We start from the raw sequence: 19,784 nt of genomic DNA on the forward strand, positions 1-19,784 counted from the left end.
TAAAATTACTGTACAAGTTGTGAAATGTTATTGAACTGTAAAAAGAATTTGCTCTTCAGTGTTTGAACTCTCAGTAATGATTAAATCACACTGAACTGAGCTAAACTGAACTGAACTGAACTTAAACACTAAAAAACTGAACTACACTGTTTCAGTTACTATGACCATTTATGTGAAGCTGCTTTGACACAATCTACATTGTAAAAGCGCTATACAAATAAAGCTGAATTAAGGCATTCCCTCTATGCAGTCTGGATTTTGGTAAATAGTTGTGAGTAGTATCTCCTGATCCCTCTGAGGGATTTTCAGTGGTATGATAATAATACTGTGCTTTTTTTGCGAGTCAGGATTGTGCGCAGGGTTATTCAGTGTGTGTGTGTGTGTGTGTGTGTGTGTGTGTGTTTGTAGGGATTAGCTGCCTCACTTCACTTCTCCAGTGCGCTCTCTAACGCAGCCTGACAGTCACCTCATCACCTGACTCCTGGTGCTCTGCTCTGATTGGCTGTCTCCTGTCCGTGTCAGTGAGCTCAGTGATGCCGAGGGGGCGGCTCATATGGCAGCTCTCAGAGGCTGTCGGGACGCGTCTTTAAACATAGCACAAATACACCCCGGGTTCTCCTCATCTGCTGTTCTCCACTCAGACCCCCAGAGACACAGCAAGGGCACAGGAATATGATGACGCAACCCCATTACATGTGCAGTGCTGATATTTCACATTATTGCTGACCTATGTTGTGAAATCATGTGCCTTTTCTATTGTATTACTATTCTCTGCTATTGTTTCAAAATACATTCAAAACAGCAAAGATTTAAAACACTTATTACTTATTACTTATTACTATTATTATTACTTCTCAATCATTTTAACTCCTTTTACATGGTCTTTGCTCTTGACAAACGTAATAAAAGTACCAAAATATGATGAATTTATAAAAGAACTGATAGTATTTTGTACTATTTTTGATCCCAAGGTGCAACATAAGTGCCCGTTTTACATTAAAATTAAATTAAACATTTTTAACATCATTTTTAATTTAATCGAAAAATTCTAAACTTGAGGCCTTTTAGTTAATCTAGATAACATTTATTTTATTTTGATAGAGTTGTAAGTATTTAGACATTATTTTAGCACTGTGTGTTGTGTTCACATTCAGAGCCTGTGATGGAGCTGTCCATTCAGCACCACAGTAGCATGCACACACTCTGATTGGCCAGTGCACTTACACAGACTGGTCTGTGTATACATTTGGCTGGTCTGTGTATACATTTTTGGAACATTTATTGGTTATTTATTAATGATTTTAACTTGTGTGATAAAATGGGTAACGTAAAAAATGATAATAAAAATAATAATAATATATATATTATAGGTGGTCATAGATAAAATGTTTTAATCTTTAAAATAATTTAGATTAATCTAGATTAAATGGTTCATTTAAATCCTGCCAAGGCGACGCAGTGGCACAGTAGGTAGTACTGTCGCCTCACAGCAAGAAGGTTGCTGGGTCGCTGGTTCGATCCCCTGAACTGATCGGCTCAGTTGGCGTTTCTGTGTGGAGTTTGCATGTTCTCCGGTTTCCCCCACAGTCCAAAGACATGCGGTACAGGTGAATTGGGTAGGCTAAATTGTCCGTAGTGTATGAGTGTGTGTGTGAATGTGTGTGTGGATGTTTCCCAGAGATGGGTTGCGGCTGGAAGGGCATCCGCTGCGTAAAAAATGTGCTGGATGAGTTGGCGGTTCATTCTGCTGTGGCGGCCCTGGATTAATAAAGGGACTAAGCCGACAAGAAAATGAATGAATGAATGAATCCTGCTGAAGGCATACAGAATATATGTGCTACCCAAATAATACGTCTTTAAGGGTGGATTTCTCAAGCCAGGTGGCGCATTAGTCCAGGGGCTTATCTCCTGTTTACAAGATGCATCACAAACTGCTTGAGAAACTGTTCTACTATGATAATTGGTGATGAAAATAAATGATGTTCAATAAAATGTACTTGTGTTTACTAACAGTATATTCAGTTAAACACAAATTGTGAACTGTAGGCCTACATAAGCTCCAAACAGCGATTTTTGAAGTAAACACTGTGATAAGTAAACGCCGTCATGTAGGACTTTTCATATATTTTCTGACAAGATTTATAGGCGGCTGCCAGTAAAGGACCGCATACACACACACACACACACAAACATTGCGAAATGCAGAAGTTTTTTTCTTTTCATTTGATGTGCATTATTAAATTCCATAACACTCTCACCAGTCCTTACTCCTTATTTAACATGCAAACTCTATAAGTACTATTAAATGCTTAATAGATAGATAGATAGATAGATAGATAGATAGATAGATAGATAGATAGATAGATAGATAGATAGATAGATAGATAGATAGATAGATAGATAGATAGATAGATAGATGGATGGATGGATGGATGGATGGATGGATGGATGGATGGATGGATGGATGGATGGATGGATGGATGGATGGATGGAAAGAGAGAGGGAGGCATGCGTTTGCACGAGACTGCAGGAGTGTGATATTGCGTTTATACAACAGTTTCACGGCATAATCGTTTGTATAAAAATAAAATCAAACACAGATGGTCTCAAAAACCCTTTTATATGAGAAAACTCCTTTCTTCTGACCTTCAAACACATCTGCAACTGAAGTCAGAACGGTTGAAACCATTGCTTAAAAACACGTCACTTTAGAGCTAGTATTTGAATGATTCTCTACCGCAATGTCTAAAGTGAAGACAAGTGAAGACAAAGTGAAGAGGTGATTTTGCTCACATTTTAAAATTATAAAGCTGATCGACATGAAATGCCATCAGTCTACAGAGATTTCCCAGTATTTCTCTGTTGCAATTGGAAGATCACTATAAATAACCCCGAAAAAGCCAAAGCAAAGCAAACACTAGCAGATTACTATGGTATAAATACAGCACTACAACATATAAAAGAGAGAGATCGACTTAGAATGTCACTTACCTGTTTTATAATGATTTGATCAGCTGTAGTTTGAAATTATGCTGAGTTTTTCTCCTCTAAGGGCATATATGCAGTCTTGTGGCGTAGCATCAACCATCTTTGCTCTGCTGAGTATGACAGGCTGATAGTGACTGATCTCCAAAAATCTAAATGTTTAAAATAGGCACTATCCTTATAAATAATCTGCATAATTTAAGTTACATTGCATCTACATACCAACTAAATCTCATTAGATTACAAGTAGACTGTTAGGTTGGGGTTAGGGTTAGTTTAAGTTGACATGTACTTGCAAAGTTTCTTATAGTCAGTTTAATGTCTGTTGAAGGAGCATATCAGCAGGTATTAAGCAGACAGTCTACTAATACTCAAATGGACCATCAAAATAAAGTGTTACCAAATTCTTGATTCTGGCTTGAGGGTGTTCAATCCATTGAAACGTGCAGGCAGTTGCTGGAGCCTTCCTTTCTCTGTGGTGTAGTTGTCTCCTGTTGCTTGAGAAAAGATCAGGAGTGTTACGTTTTGTATTGAGGTGAAAAAATGTATAAAGAATAATGTTGTCCTACCATTCACAATGTTTAAATTTGTGCATCTGGAGGTTATTGTGCATGTAAAATCCATTAACGCACTGCCACCATTGCTTATCCCTTTCTTAACAAACTCGAATTTGTATTTTAATAATATAATAGTAAATGTTGAGCTATGGTAAAGAAATGCTGCATTGATTATTATTATTATTTCATGCTACAGTAACTAACGTTTACAAATGAAACCTTATTGTAAAGTGTGACCATTCGTGTTTGTAAACCCTGATGTAAATGTGTATGGTCATTTATGAAGTACTAAAATAGTAGTCTTTTTTATAGGTGTCCTCATTTTAGTCCCTTTAAAACTGTCTTTCTCATTCTCAGATGTGTCCCAGAGCACCAGTCCTCAATTACATTTTATACAGGCCTTTTTTAATGAAAAACAGTTGCATAACCAGTGGAAAATGATATGTTGTAGATGTGACACACTGACTGATTAAATCTCTGAAGGTCACTGTCTTCTTGGCCATTACTCGATGACAGTCATATATTGCCTGCACTTACTGTCGGCACTTCCATTGGTAGTTGTCGCATTGCATCAGTGTGTATATGCATATCTTTTTTTTTTTCTACGCCAGTTTAAGTAACACGTCATCTCAGTAAAATAAACATCCAGTCACATTGACGCTGTTGTTCAAATGCAAACATAATTGAGAAAAAATAGCAGAAATTGTTAAATCAGCGCCTTTCAAAATGAGAAGAAAATTGTAAGTCATGATACAAAAATCTAAACTAATCCCTAAAAAGGCATTTGCTGATGTTGAAAGATGTTATTTCAGGAAATACAGTATGTCTATGGTTTATGTATAGCATGTAGCATTTGCCCAGCTTACGATTAAATTTCATATTTGGATCCACCAATATAATTTAACATCAAGGGCTCTAATTTAACTAGGCACAAAGTCTAAAGCGCAGGGCGGAAAAGAATTAAGAGTGTCCGAATCCACTTTTGGACTGAAAAATACACTCTGCGACGCGGCGCGTGGTCTAACAGGGTTAAGCTTACTGTCTTATTGAGTTATGCATCCTATTTTTTTTTTTTCTCAGAGCGCTTTTTAAGATCACACAGCTTGTGGATGTTTCAATGACCTGTGTGTACATGAGATCAGAATCTGCACATCTAATTAAATATTATAGGTGGGCATAGATTTATTTTAGTAATCTAGATTAATCTCACTGTAATCTTGAAATGAATCTAGATGAATCTAGATTAAAATGGCCTATTTGAATTCTGCCGAAGGCATTCAGAATATGTGTGCTACCCAAATAATGACTAAAAGTAAGTCTTTGAGAACGGGTTTCTCAAGCCAGGTGGCTCATTAAACCAGGGGCTTATCTCCTGTTTCCAAAATGCATCACAAACTGCTTGAGAAACTGTTCTACTATGATGAAAATAAATTATGTTCAATAAGGTGTGCTTGTGAATTGTGAACTGTAGGCCTACATAAGCTCCAAACAGTGATTTTTGATGATCTTAATCAGACTAAAGTCATAACTGAACTAAACAGAAATGGAATTAAGACATATGGAGTATGCAGATGTTAGTGCATTATTGAAGTAAACACCGCAATCAAACTATTACCGTCATGTAGGACTTTTCGCCATATTTTCCGACAAGATCCACACATGCGGCTGTCAGTAAAGGGCCGCGCACACACACACACATCAGAGTTTTTTCTTTCCATTTGGCGTGCATTATTAAATTCTATAACACTCTCACCAGTTCTTACTCCTTATTTGCGTCTAATACCCCAGTTTGTCACGGGAGCATGTATGAAATGTTTATGTGTTAAAGTGAAACTGCAGTTAAAGTCAGCCAAAATTACAGGAAACTCTTAAATGAAAGCACGTCACATAAACACCTTAATTATATTATTCTCTATTAAAGCAAATAGCTAGACTACAGATGTCCATGTAAGCATAGTCAGTAATGTCTTCGAAGTAAGTGAAATATCCAGAAGGGCATCCTGCTGATTTGTTTCAGAAGGGCACGTTTTTGTCAGACGACTCACTGGTCAGGTATACATCCACGCTAAAATATCAAGGCGAAAGTCAACATAGCTTGCGTAGAATAGACCCAGCTCCCAACCCAACTTTAAGAATGGATATTTTTTTATCACGCAATAAAAGTTTAACGTTAATGCCAATAACCGCTCACCACTATTAAATATATGCTGTCATATCAGCTGTGTGTGTGTGTGTGTGTGTACTGGTTTTGGTGGTTTACAAGGACAGGTTTTTTCATAATGACATGGATATGACCGACTTGTACTCTATTATGATGGATTATGAGGACATGTCTGATGTCCTTGTAAATGAAAAGGCTTAATAATCATACTTTATGGGGCTTTTTTGACATTCAAAATTGCCACAGCTTTCCTGTGAGGGTAAGGTTTAGGGTTAAAACCATATAAGAAGTGTCTAAAATACATGAGAGCGATGGAGATTACCTGTAAACCACCAATGCCAACATGTGTGTGTCTGTATGTGGTGGTGGTGTACAGCAGCTCGAACTGAAATAGAACAAGACCCTAAACAATAAATTTCTCTCATCCATTCGCAGTGTTTACCGTTCATCTGTATTAAGGGATTAGAAGACCAGCTGTCGACAGCCGTAGTCCCACACATACAAACAGCTTTTGTGAATTGTGGGGACATTCCATACTTTTCCCTTGTTTTTTATACAGTATAAACTGTATTTTCTATTACCACATCCCAAACCTACACCTAACCCTTGCCCTTATGCAGTTTTACTTTCTGAAACAATCTATAAGCCTTTTTAAAAATGGGGACGCAGGCAATGTCCTCATATTTCACTATCTTCTTGTGATATCTGTCATACCCATGGCATTTTATGCATTTATGTCCTGATATTTCATAAATATGCGCACACACACAGTTAGAGGAGAGCCGACAGGAATCTCTTTGAGTCAGAAAGGAAGCAGGGGGAGTGGTTTAAATGTCTGAGCATGCTCAGTGAGCGGCAGATTGGGATGAGAGAAGCTCTCATCTGCAAAGAGAGAGAGAGGGAGTGAGAGAAGCTACTGCATTTCAAAGAGGTGCACATGAGCGCTACACACACACTGGATGTGAAAGTATGGCTCACCGGCACATTCATGCACAATGAGGCTTTCTGAGTCAGGCTGATCGCCAGCATTTGGGGATCACCAGAACCGACCCGGATTAAAGATCCCGCTCGGGATGCCTTGGGAAAGGCGGCCCGTGAAATGGGAAGATGACACTGTGGGATCAGGACAGCCTGTACTGCACTAATGAAAGGCTTCAAGCTCGCCTGGTAAGGTGGACACTCTGATCCTGCCATAGGCCTGTTTTTATTCCTATTGTGTCGCAGGGAAGAGCTTTGGCATTCCTGTCCTCATCCTAAACACCTGCATTGTGCTCTGCAGTGACGTGTTAGCGTCCACTTGTTTACATCAATCCAAATTCTGTGGTTGGTCTGATGGTTGAAATCGTGATTTGCTCAAACTGTAGCCGAGATTGTTGATGGTAAAACGTTCAACTTTTAATGCTTACATAACGCTGTCCTCCTAAATGCAGAATGATTCACCCTGTTGGAAATTGGAGGCTTATTTCAGGTGCGCTGAGTTCAGGACTTATGCAGATTAGAGTTTGGAGGAAGAGTGACAGTGCAGTTTTCAGTCCTTTAGAGAGTTTGGTGTTGATGTTAAAGTCAAAACTCATTTTTATTACTAAAACACTGTGTTTCGGCAAGAAATAATGTTGGTGTTTGCTCAGAACGATTTTGTGATGAAAATGCTGGGATTTATTACAAATGAAGCTTAGGATGGTATCAGAATTTCTTGTTGAGATTATTTGCCTGAACCATGGTGTACGGTGTTATCGTGATATTGACCTAAGCTGCAAAAAAAAGAAAAAAAGGTTTCTTTAACAGGTGTAATAACCAAAAAAATAAAACATATTGTTTATTACATATTGTATTCATGCTTATAAGCAAATGTTTCAACCAAGTGAAATGGCAAAATGATTATAAAGTACATTATCACTTATAATAATCTAATGCTGTGTTCACACCAGACGCGGAACGCGCGGATAAATCGTGCTATTCGCGCATAAATAGCCGCGTGAACATTTGAGTTTACTCGCTTTATTCACACGTCAAACCCCGCTTCATTCGCAAGATGGACAGGGCTTCTGTCTGCCCGGTGACTGTAGCTTCATTGCTAAATGGCTAACAGGGATTTTATGAAGAAAATAACAGTGTTTATGTACTTTATGAAGGCTGAAAAACAGTGTCGATACGTTTAGGACCGTGTCTGAGTCCACTACATGCTTTCAGAGGTGCATCCAGCTGTGTGAGCTCATAAACTCTTCCAGAAACTGAACCTGGATCACGGAGGCTTTCAGCGGTGCTTCTGACTGAGCTAAGCCCAGTTTGATGACTTGTTGTCGGTGTCGACTGGAGGATTTCCCCCGGGACAATTGCTCTTGCCAATTGAGCAAAAGAGCAAGCTTCTGATTGGTTAACACGGCGTGAATGTCCACTGAAGTTCAGATTTTCAAACTCGAGAGATTCGCGCAAAACACACGTTAACCGCTTCAACCGCGCAAAACGCTCAATTCGCCCCACACCATTCGCACCGTGCAATTCGCGTCATTCGCGCCGCGCCATTCACGTGTATCGCGCCACAGGATGTCTATTCGCGTCTGGTGCGTCTGGTGTGAACGCAGCATAAGTGTTAGTTAATGGATAAAAACCAACAGAGAAAAATTAATTGAGATTTATTACAGTTACTATGTTAACATCACTTTTTGTTAGTTAATAACTTAATTTGATTAAGCAATTATGACCAGTGGTGTAAAGTAACTAATTACAAATACTCAAATTACTGTAATTGAGCAGTTTTCCTCAGAAATTGTCATTTACTAAGTAGTTTTATAAATGTGTACTTTTACTCTTCCCTGAGTATATTTTTAGTGCTGTAATTGGTACTTTTATTCCACTACTTTGCTTTAACCTGCAGTCACTACTTTTTTTGTGATTCCTGTCCAATCAAATCACACATAGCAGGTAAACAACATCATAATGAACTACCTCAAGACATGGGCAATTTATAATTGCAGCAAACTGTTTGGAAGCATTAAAAGTTTTACACTCATTGACCCAGAGATTGTTTGGCCTTAAACACCCAGGAAGCACAAGATGTCAACATGACGTTAGAATGTAACAAAATAAAAAAAAGAGTAAAAAATAGTTTCGCCTAATTTAAAGATACTACCACAGTTGACCACACTGACAAAATTAAGAACAAGACCATTTTGATCCCCATTACCACCCCTCACCCCCCCATGAAAGGAAGGATATATGCTTTAAAAGACCTAGAAAATAAATGAGTCTTTAATTTAGACTTAAAAATAGGCAGCGACTTAGCCTTTTTTAGTTCTAATGGCAGGGCGTTCCAGAGGCGAGGAACTGCTATGGCAAAAGCATGCTCAGCCATACTTTTGAGGTGGGTCTTTGGGATTTTTAATAAAAGCTGATCAGCAGAATGCAAGTGTCTGGGTGGAGTGTAGACAACACTCAGTTGTTACAAAAAATATGGGCCCAGACCATGTAGGGCTTTATACTCAAAGAAAAGGATTTTAAATTCGATTCTTTGTGTCACCGGTAGCCAATGGAGAGACCTCAAAATTTCAGGCTTTTTGTTAAAAATCTGTAAAAACTGTAGGCGAGCAATCTGAGACCTAGGCAGCCCAAATTAGAGAGAGTTACAATAGTCCAGCCGGGAGGTTATAAGCGCATGTATGGCAATTTCTAGAGTGTGAAAGAAGAGAGGACTTCATTTTAGAAAGAAGGTGGAGTTGGTAGAAACTGTTGCCAACCACATTTGAGATATGTTTATCAAATTTTTAGTTCTAGTCTAATGTTACATCCAGGTTACGTACCTGGGGTGATCTAAACTCCTCCAAGTTGCCCAACCTGGTGCGTTTACAGTCCGACAAATCATTGGGCCCAAATATAATAAGCTCTGCTAATTTATGGATATTTTTATGGATATTTTTACAGTTTATATAGACCACAAGTTCACACATGGACTGTTTATTTATTTTTATTTTTTTACGTTTTAAAGTATATACTCATAAATATACCCATTCACATGTGGTCATTTTTCTCACCCTTTTTTTATGAATTGTTTGATTAAAAATGTAGGCAAAAATATATTAAGAAAATATAAAATTCAGTTTTCAAAAATGAATGAATTCAGGTCCAACATAAAAAAGCATTGATGAATAAAATGCTCAATGTAAAGATTCTAATTTCAAGATCGCAACTTTCTCACGGTGCTGTTATGCATGTAATGTCTGCATGTAATGTTGTGTAATATTGTGCTCATATGAATTTTGAAAAAGTAATACCATAAACAATGTATTTTTACACACCACAAAACTATCGATAGAGCATAATATGAAACAATACACTTTATTTTATAAGTACGATTTACAGTATATATAGTCATATTGTACATTGCCATTAGGTGCTATTTTCATGACATTACAATATATTGCATGTGTAAAGAAACAGTTAAGTATTTCAGTAGCTGTGTGTTTATGTGGGATGTCTTCTCTATATGGTCTCTGCATCTGTGTTGCTGTGTCCTCTGGTGGGACTCATCTTTCTCCCAGCGCTGTGGAATGAGCACTGCAGTGTGTGTCCTTGCATCATATCTCACTGGGTCCATCTACAGTATGTGTGTGTGTGTGTGTGTTTACTGCAGTGGAAAGCAAGAGACTTATTGATATACAATTATTATTACAAAAAGTCCCTCATGAAAGCTTTTCATATACAGTATGCTGCGCTTCTAGCCATTTTGTTGATATTTGTAAGATATCTTTGAATAATTCTGTTAGATAATCCTGATTTATGATGTGTTTAGTAGGATACAGTATTGATGTATCTTACTAAACTATATTGATTTATCCTACTATATTACTATATTTTTTCAATGTGGAAATGCACTCGTTTTTGCGATCAGATCTTCCTATTCAGTTTGCTATTGGAAATTAACAAGAGAAAACAATAAAACTACTTGCTTTACAAACAATTGTATTCATGACTTCCGAAAAAATCCGAAAAAAAAGGAGAATAATATAATAGGAAAATATTAGTTTGCAACATCAAGCAGCATAACCAGCTGTTTTTAACGTCAATGGAAGTGAATGAGAACGGAAGGCTTGAGCCAAAAGGCCGTATTCTTTACATACAAATGGGCAACGCCATTGGAACCTTCTAGGCTTGAGACCTCCGGTCTCTTTTGCATTTATTTTTTAGATGTTAAAGACAGCTCGTTATGTTGCTTGATGCTGTAAACTGATTGTTCTTTATTTTATTATTCTACGTTATGTGTAAAGTCATGAACACCCTTGTTTGTAGTAGTTTGACCAACATAAATTCATTCTGAAAATGTAGCCCTATATACATTTCTGAAGATCAAAAATTATGTAGCCAGAGGAGCGTATATGGCTGCACTATATGGCTGGTATGATGCTGTTCCTTTTCAATGACCGTTTATCTCCGTATGGACGGCTTTTCTGCTGTTACCAGTTTGCCCAGTGGCTCGCCGCATACGTTGGGGCAGAGAGGAAGGGGAAGAATGGTTCCAGAAAGCAGGCAAGACAAAAACAAAAGCCCAAAAATAAAATAAACAGGTAAATAGCAGGGTGAGAATGTGGTAAAATCTGAAATGTGGTAAAAGTCAGGCTGCTCTGAGGGTTTTTCTGTTTTTTTTTTTTGGATTGCTTTTGAAAACACTGTTGGTTAGGTTTAGAGTAGTGGGTGGGCGCTGGTCAATTGGGGCTTTTGAAAGCACTATCAGTTAGGTTTAGTGAAGAAAGGGAGGGTGGGGGATTGGTAAGTCAGTCAGTCAGTCAGTCGATCCTCCAGTGGATTTATGCGAGAACAGCAGACGCAAATGGCATTTGTGAGAGAAAGTTGAGATCTCAAAAAGCTCCAGAAATGTATATAGGGGTACAGAATCAGAATGAGCCTGCGTTTATGATTCCTAGTAAGTTTTCCTATAGGTAGCTAAAGCTCAAAAACAATTGTAAAAACGTTTCCACATTGCAAAATAAGGTCAATAGTGCAGGTTTCAGTTGGGGATGTGTTATTGACAAAACCTTTAGTCCTGGACTTTTTTCCTGGTATATAAATTAAACAAAACTTTCCCAAGAGTGTTTTTGGTTTGTACATTGGATTTTTTTAGGCGTATTGTATGTTCATAAATGCTGTATGACAGTAAATCGCTAATGAGTGGCAGCAAGTCACTGTATTATTATTCATTGAAACAGTTCATGAAAAACGGCAGATTCATTTAGAAACAATATTTAGATCAATATGCATTCTTGACCGATCTTGCATCCTTGTGTTCTCGTGTAAGGTCATCATCAACCGATAAAGTTCAGTTCCAAAACCCAAGGCCGCAAGAACAGAGGACCCGAGACAGAACCCTGATGTGTTCTTGATTTTCAGGATGCATGGATGCAGACTTGAGCGCAGTGCTCGCTCTAGAAGTCCCAGAAGTCATTGTGGCTAAATAAAGGGAGGGGAAGCGCGGCATTTTATATACTTATTTATTATTAAAGTTCAGAGATGTAACTTATTTATGGCAAGGGTTTCCCTAAATGAAATGGTCAAAAGAATTATTCACTTGAAAATCTTAATAAAAACACATTATTTGCTGAAATTAAAATCTCTTTTAATTCTATTTCTATTATGCAAAGTATATTTGTAAGGTTTTTGTACATGTAATATGCATATATATATATATATATATATATATATATATATATATATATATATATATATATATATATATATATATATATATATATATATATATATATATATATTGTGCATATATAATATGCATATATATATATATATATATATATATATATATATATATATATATATATATACATATATATATATATATATATATATATATATATATATATATATATATATATATATATGTGTATGTATGTATGTGTATATAGATATATATATATATATATATATATATATATATATATATATATGTGTGTGTGTGTGTGTGTGTGTGTGTGTGTGTGTGTGTGTGTGTGTGTGTGTGTGTGTGTGTGTGTGTGTGTGTGTGTGTGTGTGTGTGTGTATACATATATAGCAGCATTGTGGCTTGTGGTATGTTTACGGTTTATGTTTATGTGCAATCAATGTACTTTTCACAGTTGACACTATTAGTGGTGCAAAGCTTTTAGCTGTAATCTTTTTTAGCATGAAGACAAATTCCAGGGTAATTTATAAGATTGAATATGTCGGGAGTGTAAATTCGGGCTGTTTGTTTCAGTTGTGTGTTAGTTTTATTGTCTGTGGTGTTTTGTTGCAGTGCTGCAGTTGAAAGGCATTGGCGTGCATTACAGTGTCCTGAGCAGATTACAGGCCTATTTTAAGCAGAGATGCGCTCTCTATCTCTCTCTCACACAGATTCATGTTTTGATGAGCGCTTTTTATTTTCATTATTTCTCCTTCTCTTATCTCATAATTTTTTAGATTCAAGTTCTCTGATAGTTCTCTGACCTGTTATGAGTATCTTATGTGATGTTGTTATTAACCTAGAATTTAATTAAATCTCTACTTCCAGGCTTGTTTATATACTTAAAAATAAATACTTTGTGCATATACTATATATGCTTTGCTTGTTCAAACTAGTTATTTAAAATGAGCTGAAACAACTTGAGTTTTTTTGGGAACAACTCAATTGTTTTATGTTTAATGGAACTTTTGCTTCCTAAAGCAGATGTGATCACATGACCAGCTCTCTCTCTCTCTCTCTCTCTCTCTCTCTCTCTCTCTCTCTCTCTCTCTCTGTCTTTTTATTCTTCATGTACGAGCCGCCATTGGAACCTTTTTGGTTCGAGATTCCATTCTCATTCACTTCCATTGATTTTTAGACATTAAAAAAAATAGCTCGCTATGCTGCTTGATGTTGCAAACTGATATTTTGTTATTGTGTTATTCTACTTTTTATGTATAGTCATGAACACACTTGTTTGTAGAGCGAGTAGTTTGACCGTTTATTATTTCTAGTCATTTCTACGGTGGTTTCTACGGTTCCACCCTACATTTCTCCCATAGGTATCATAAAAACGAGCGCACTTTGCATCGCAGAATAAGGTCAATAGTGCAGGTTTCTGTTAGGGATGTGATTTTTAAAAACTATTAAGTAAACTTAATCATTTTGCAATGGGATTTTGTGGAACCAAGCAGTTTTTACAGTGATTTCAGACTCTTACAGTGTAAAAAATCCTGGTTTACACACATTCCATTTGTGTTTTGACGTTAACTTGTTGGATTTTTTCAAATATAAGTGGACTGAATGTAAAACAATTATGTTAATTATTATTAAACAGCTGCTTTATAACTTCAAATATTTGTCATAAATATGAGAACATTAAAGGGTGGAAGACAGTGGAGTCGCACAGTTTTCTTTACCGCATCTGTAATGGTTGAAATTTGAGGTTATATTTTGTTTACTTCATTTTAATTTGTTTATGTATTTCTGAGTGAAGATTAAAAATCAGCATCTGACAAGAAATACTTGTATCTATGAAAATCTATGAAAAAACTTCATAGATTTCTTTATTGGACATCATTAACCTGCGGGCTGCATTCTGCTCATGGGGCTGCGATAAAATCAATAAAAAGAGTGGAGCTGCGGTAAAATAATGAATAAAAAGATTGAGGCTATAGTCAAATAAATAAATGAATGAAAAAAGTGTGGCTGCTCAGAGGGCAAGCAGCTAGGGACACTGGTCCTAGTGGCCAAAAGACGGATCTACCCAATGGAAATACTCCTGGTCCTCCCGATTAGCCAATGTGGGCCCGGCACTGCTACTTGTGTGATATTGCTCATACTATATATATATATATATATATATATATATATATATATTAGTGCTGTCAATCGATTTAAAAAAGTAATCAAATTTAAAAGACTGAAACTTGCAATTTTGGCTATTCAAATGTGAAATTAATGTAAACGCAAGTCAAAAACTATTTTAATTCAAAATATAATTGTTTATTAGAATTTTTGTTTAACTTGTAACACATATTTCTTCATGTAAACAACATACCCACAATAAACCATCAAGTTGTTTATTACAGAAGTTAAAACACAGGCATGTTAATGCCATTTGAATTTCAAAACAATCAATGACAATAAAGAAAACATTGATTTCCATATTGGATTCTAAGTGGACTGCAAAAAAATGCCAAAACACAGGCATTGCATAATAATACCTTTGCATAATAATAACTTTATAATAATAATAAAGTATTGAAGACAAACAGTTGTACTCTTAATAAAGTTGTATTGCTGTGAGTTGAGAACATTAATTATAAAGTAGAAACAATTTTGCTTAGTCCTCCTTTACATTCAGCCAGTTGCTAAGATAGTCCAGTCTGTTGACATTATCAAGGGACAATGTGGACCTTTTCTTTTGATTGATGTGATCTGAGAGTGAGAACAGTCTCTCACAAGCAGGATCACTGAATCAGCATATGAATTTCGGTGCCTAATTCTTTTGCCACTGGGGCTGCAACAAGCACGTAAGAAGCATCAAACTGTACATCAAAGGCGGTACATCAAATGCGTGCAGGACAGGGCAGCCGGAGCGACCCCCTTCAGATTCAACACGCATGACCACGTTGTTCAAATTTGCTTAATCTAAGTGTTCTAAAGTATGGCTGTATTTCACAAGGATTCTGACACATCAACACGAAGCAGTTGGAGAAACACGTTAAATTAACTGAAACATTGGAGGGCGCATACTGAAAGGCAGAGGAATGTGCTGTCTTTGACAGCTTGCGATTTCATCTGGCACATTCACTGATACATTTACATGGACACCAATACTCTGATTTTAATATGACTAAGATAATACTCTTATTAAGAGTCTACCATGTAAACAGCGATTTTTGATTACCTTGAAGGACCACCGAGTCACAAAATGCAGAGGTTTTTCTTTCCGTTCGCCATGAGGTGCCAAATTCTATTAAAACAAAAGTCGAAAGATTAAAAATGAAACATACGAAATTAGATGAAACTCTTTAGGAAACGCTGGAGAGCCTGGTAATGCGACATTATTTGTTTTATACTGAAACTTGCCTTCAAAAAGTGCTTCCTTGGTCTTATCCATATTTCTTTGCATGTTAAACACAAGTCGGCCACATAAATTGCGTTTATTTTTTTATGCGTTAAATATTTCAAATTAATCGCATGCCTTAACGCACTAATTTTGACAGCACTAATATATTTATATATATATATATGTACATTCAGTATAAATCCATTTTATTATGTATATGTGGTGCACACACAAAAAAGCAAAACTATAAAAAACAATTTTGTTGCAAAGATATTTCAATTTATATAGTATTAATATCATACACACATATATTTTAATGAAAATATTTTAAATTCTAAAGCCTATACAGTTATCCACCAGAAAAAAAGTCTGATTGGTTAGCAAAACTAAAGGCAGATTCCTCTCTAACAAAGCACTTGATTAGAGTCATCATTGGGTGTTCAGCTGTAATATGTAAAAAGCAGCAGTGAGGGGTTTGATGGTTTGTGCATCAGCGGTGGGCAGAGAGGGAGCGAGCGAGTGAGAGAGAGAGAGCAGTGGTGTGATTGGACAGGGGGAGGGGTACACACTCACACACTGGCTTGTTGACGTTCAGGCTGCTGACGTGAGCCGCTTCATTCAAGAAAGCCATGAATATTAAATGAAGGCCAGCCGCCGCAACGCACCGCAGCCGTTTTTCACACAGCACACACTGGCTCTGAGAGATGGAGACAGAATCTGTAAACAGCAGAGAAAACGACATGTAGATCGACAGCTTTGCAGGAAGTACAGGGATGCTGGATTCAGAAATGATTACTGGAGCTCTGGTTTTGCTGTTCTTCCTCTTTCCTCTCATCACTCCATCTGCACACCGCTAAGCGAATGAATGAAGCACTGCCCAACGCTTGCTTTCGTGTAGCCCCTCATGGCCACCAGGTTTGTGTGTGATTTAGCTTTATTTCATATTATCATTGGATTATTTTTATTGTTTTATGTAGTGTTTCATTTTAGATATTTTATTTCAATTAATTAATTTTAAATTAGATTTTTAGTTACTTTTATGTAATTTTATTTTATTTTCTATATATATATATATATATATAACTTGCCTTCATATATATATATATATATATATATATATATATATATATATATGCTCCTATTTATTGGACTGATTTTTAAAATGTATTTTATTTTTATTAATATTTTAAAATGTTTTATTGTTTTATTTTATGAATTTTATTTAAATTTTTATATTTTATAATTTATTTTACATATTTTTATTTAATTAACATTTTCTTTCATTGTTTTAAAATATTTTTATGTATTATTGTTATTATTATTGTTATTGTATATTTTTATATTTTAAATTTTTTAATTTTAGTTTATATATTTAATTTGAATATTTATAAATTTTTATTTTATTTATTTTTAATTAAATCTTTATTTTATTTTTACTTTTTTATATATTTTTAATGTTTTATACTTTTACATTTTTGTACATTTTTAAATCTTATAATTTTTTATACATTTTTAGTTTTATTTTATATTTTCTTATTTATTATATACGTTTTTAAGTGTATTTTATTTGATGTATTTTATATAAATCGTAATATTTTATTTTACTTTTATTAAATTAAATTTTTATTAGTTTAAAATTTTTACATTTTTATATTATTTTATTGTGTTACTTTATTTTATATATTTAATTTGAATATTTTATTTTATTTCATTTTATGTATTTTTAATTGTTTTTTATTTTAAAAATTTTATTAAAAATTTTATATTTTAGTTTTTATTTTATTTATGTTTTACTTAATTTAATTTTTATAAATTATTTGTTTTATTTATTTATTTATTTAATTATTATATTTGTATGTATTATTATTATTATGATATAATTTTCATATTATTTTATTGTTTTGTTTTATTTTATTTTATTTTTATTTGTAATATTTTATTTTATTCCAACATTTTAGCTCTCTCTAATACTTGTAATATTTATTAACATTTTAACAAAACCCCAAGCTGTGTTTTTCTATCCCATTAACATTAGGTGACTTCTGTTGGCATTGCATTGCATTTTGTCAAGCTTTTTTCCATCACATAAGAGCGTTTTCATCCTTCAGTGAGTGTGAGAAAGATGTTTATCTCTCTATGACATGCATGAGAGAGCTCTATCTTGTGGTTTAAAAAAAAAAAATTCAACCATGTATAGTTGTGTGTGTGTGTGTGTGTGTGGTTTTTTTTGGTTTAACCTTTTAAGCAGAAGTATAAAAAAGCATTCACACGCCTCATGTAGATGTGGCCTGTCATTAGGCCTGTTTCTAGCATGTGTGCGCAAAGCTCATATTGGCATCAGATGCTATTCTGTGATGGACAGTGGTTTTGCTAAAGATAAGTTTGAATGAAAAAACTGGCTCGCTGCTTAGATATGGTACAATACTGTTACTGTTTATGTGCATTATACAACATAGTTATGAGTCGGCTGATGATGCTATCAAATGTTATTTTTTAATCTGGTATTTATCCATTTAGTTTACAGTATTGCCGCAATATTGGCCTAAGCTGTGAAAATTTAGGTAAAATAACAAAAAATACTTTTTAAGTGTTGCTTTGTGGTTTACATGTTCAAAATGTCAACCAAATTAAATTGCAAAAATAATTATAAAATACTATAGATTGCATGGTTTACAATAAAGTAACATTCTCATTTGGCAGACAGAATCTATGGACATGTTTTGCTTTTACTGCTCAGACTTTTATAAAAAATGAATTTTAGGAGTATAATATCTAAAAACGTGTCATAATCACTAGCGTTCCAGCCTGTGCAGATTGCTGGTAAACACATTCCGCCATTAATCCGCCAAATCTGCCATTAAATGGACTACAAGATCCAGTCATGCATCACGTACACACCTGCCCTAGATCCCCATGATTGCAGACAGACACAGCTGAAGCCGCTCATGAACTGATTACATGGACTATAAAGTGAGCACACAAACACACAGAAGTTGAAAAGTCTTGTTGAACTATTATTGAACAATACGATGCGTTTTTCTTGCCTTGTGTGTTTTTGAACATTGTTTTGTTTTGTTTGTTTTACGTTGTCTGCTTCCTGCCTTTTGACCATCTGCCTGTGGATTGACCACAACTCTGGATTGCCCGTATACATCTATTTGCTTGTGTGTTGACTGTTGCTTGCCTGATCATCCTGCTAATAAACCCTGCGTTTGGATCCGCACTCCCTGTTGTCAGCATTTACTTCACGTTACAACATGTAATAAAAAAAAATAAAATAACTTCTTAACTTTTATTTAGGGTTTACAACTCAAATCCAAATACAACCACTTGTTCAGTAAACAAAAAAGTAAGTCTTTCATATAATACAGCGGGGGAAAATATGTACTAAACATTATTAATTTTATATATATTTTTTTTATTTAAATGTATTTTTAATATAATTGTTCTTTTTTTGTTTGGATATATTTTTTTATGTTTTATTGTTTTATTTTCTGTTTTATATAATTTTTTATTATTATTATTTTTAGATATTTTAATGTATTACTATTAATAATAATAGTATGACATTTTTAGTAATTGGATTGAAAGTTGAGTCAACTCAAAAAATGTCATGAAGTTTGTTGTCTTAAATTTTAACAGTTTGCTAATTTCAACTTTTTTATTTTATTTATTTATTTATTTTTACAGTGTGGGGATGATATTTCTAAAGGAGCTGCTAACATGGAATTAACCAGATTTTGATTTAAAAAGCCACAAAATACAAACATAAAAATAAAACTAAACAAAACAAAAAAAATCTGAAAAATTAGTATCGTGTAATAACACAAGGAGAAAGTCTTGAACTACTGAATTGTATTTAATAAAGGCTTTTTTGGTGATGACAGCTTAAAGAGGTCTCAAATATGGAGAATGAAGTCACATGCATTGATCGGGCGTGTACAAATCATGATGGTTCGGTGGGTTTCGTCTATCAAATCTGATCTTTATTTTGTATTTTCTATTGGATTCAAGTCAGATGATTGGCTGGGCCATTCTATAGCT

At 34.9% G+C, this 19,784-nt stretch overlaps 1 protein-coding gene across 44 annotated transcripts in view; it reads left to right on the forward strand.

The window, feature by feature from the left end:
- The window catches only part of gramd1ba (GRAM domain containing 1Ba), a 168,734-nt gene that overhangs the window by 88,834 nt on the left and 60,116 nt on the right, over positions 1 to 19,784 (forward strand). For 14 of the 44 annotated variants that reach the window (XR_015501502.1, XR_015501503.1, XR_015501504.1 and 11 more), the window contains exon 1: positions 6,588 to 6,870. The exons of 25 other annotated variants lie outside the window; for them this stretch is intronic. Coding sequence is in view for 14 of the 19 variants with exons in the window: in XM_087271325.1 (XP_087127451.1) it covers positions 6,848 to 6,870 (23 nt within the window). In the remaining 5 variants the exon portion in view is untranslated. Of the gene's footprint in view, positions 1 to 6,587; positions 6,871 to 16,423; positions 16,656 to 19,784 lie in introns of those variants that run through there. 5 more of the 44 variants (XR_015501506.1, XM_087271326.1, XM_087271333.1 and 2 more) reach the window with 1 other exon arrangement.

This window comes from Danio rerio, chromosome 10 (genome assembly GCF_052040795.2).
Source record: "Danio rerio strain M-AB ecotype USA chromosome 10, GRCz13ab, whole genome shotgun sequence".
NCBI lineage: Eukaryota > Metazoa > Chordata > Actinopteri > Cypriniformes > Danionidae > Danio > Danio rerio.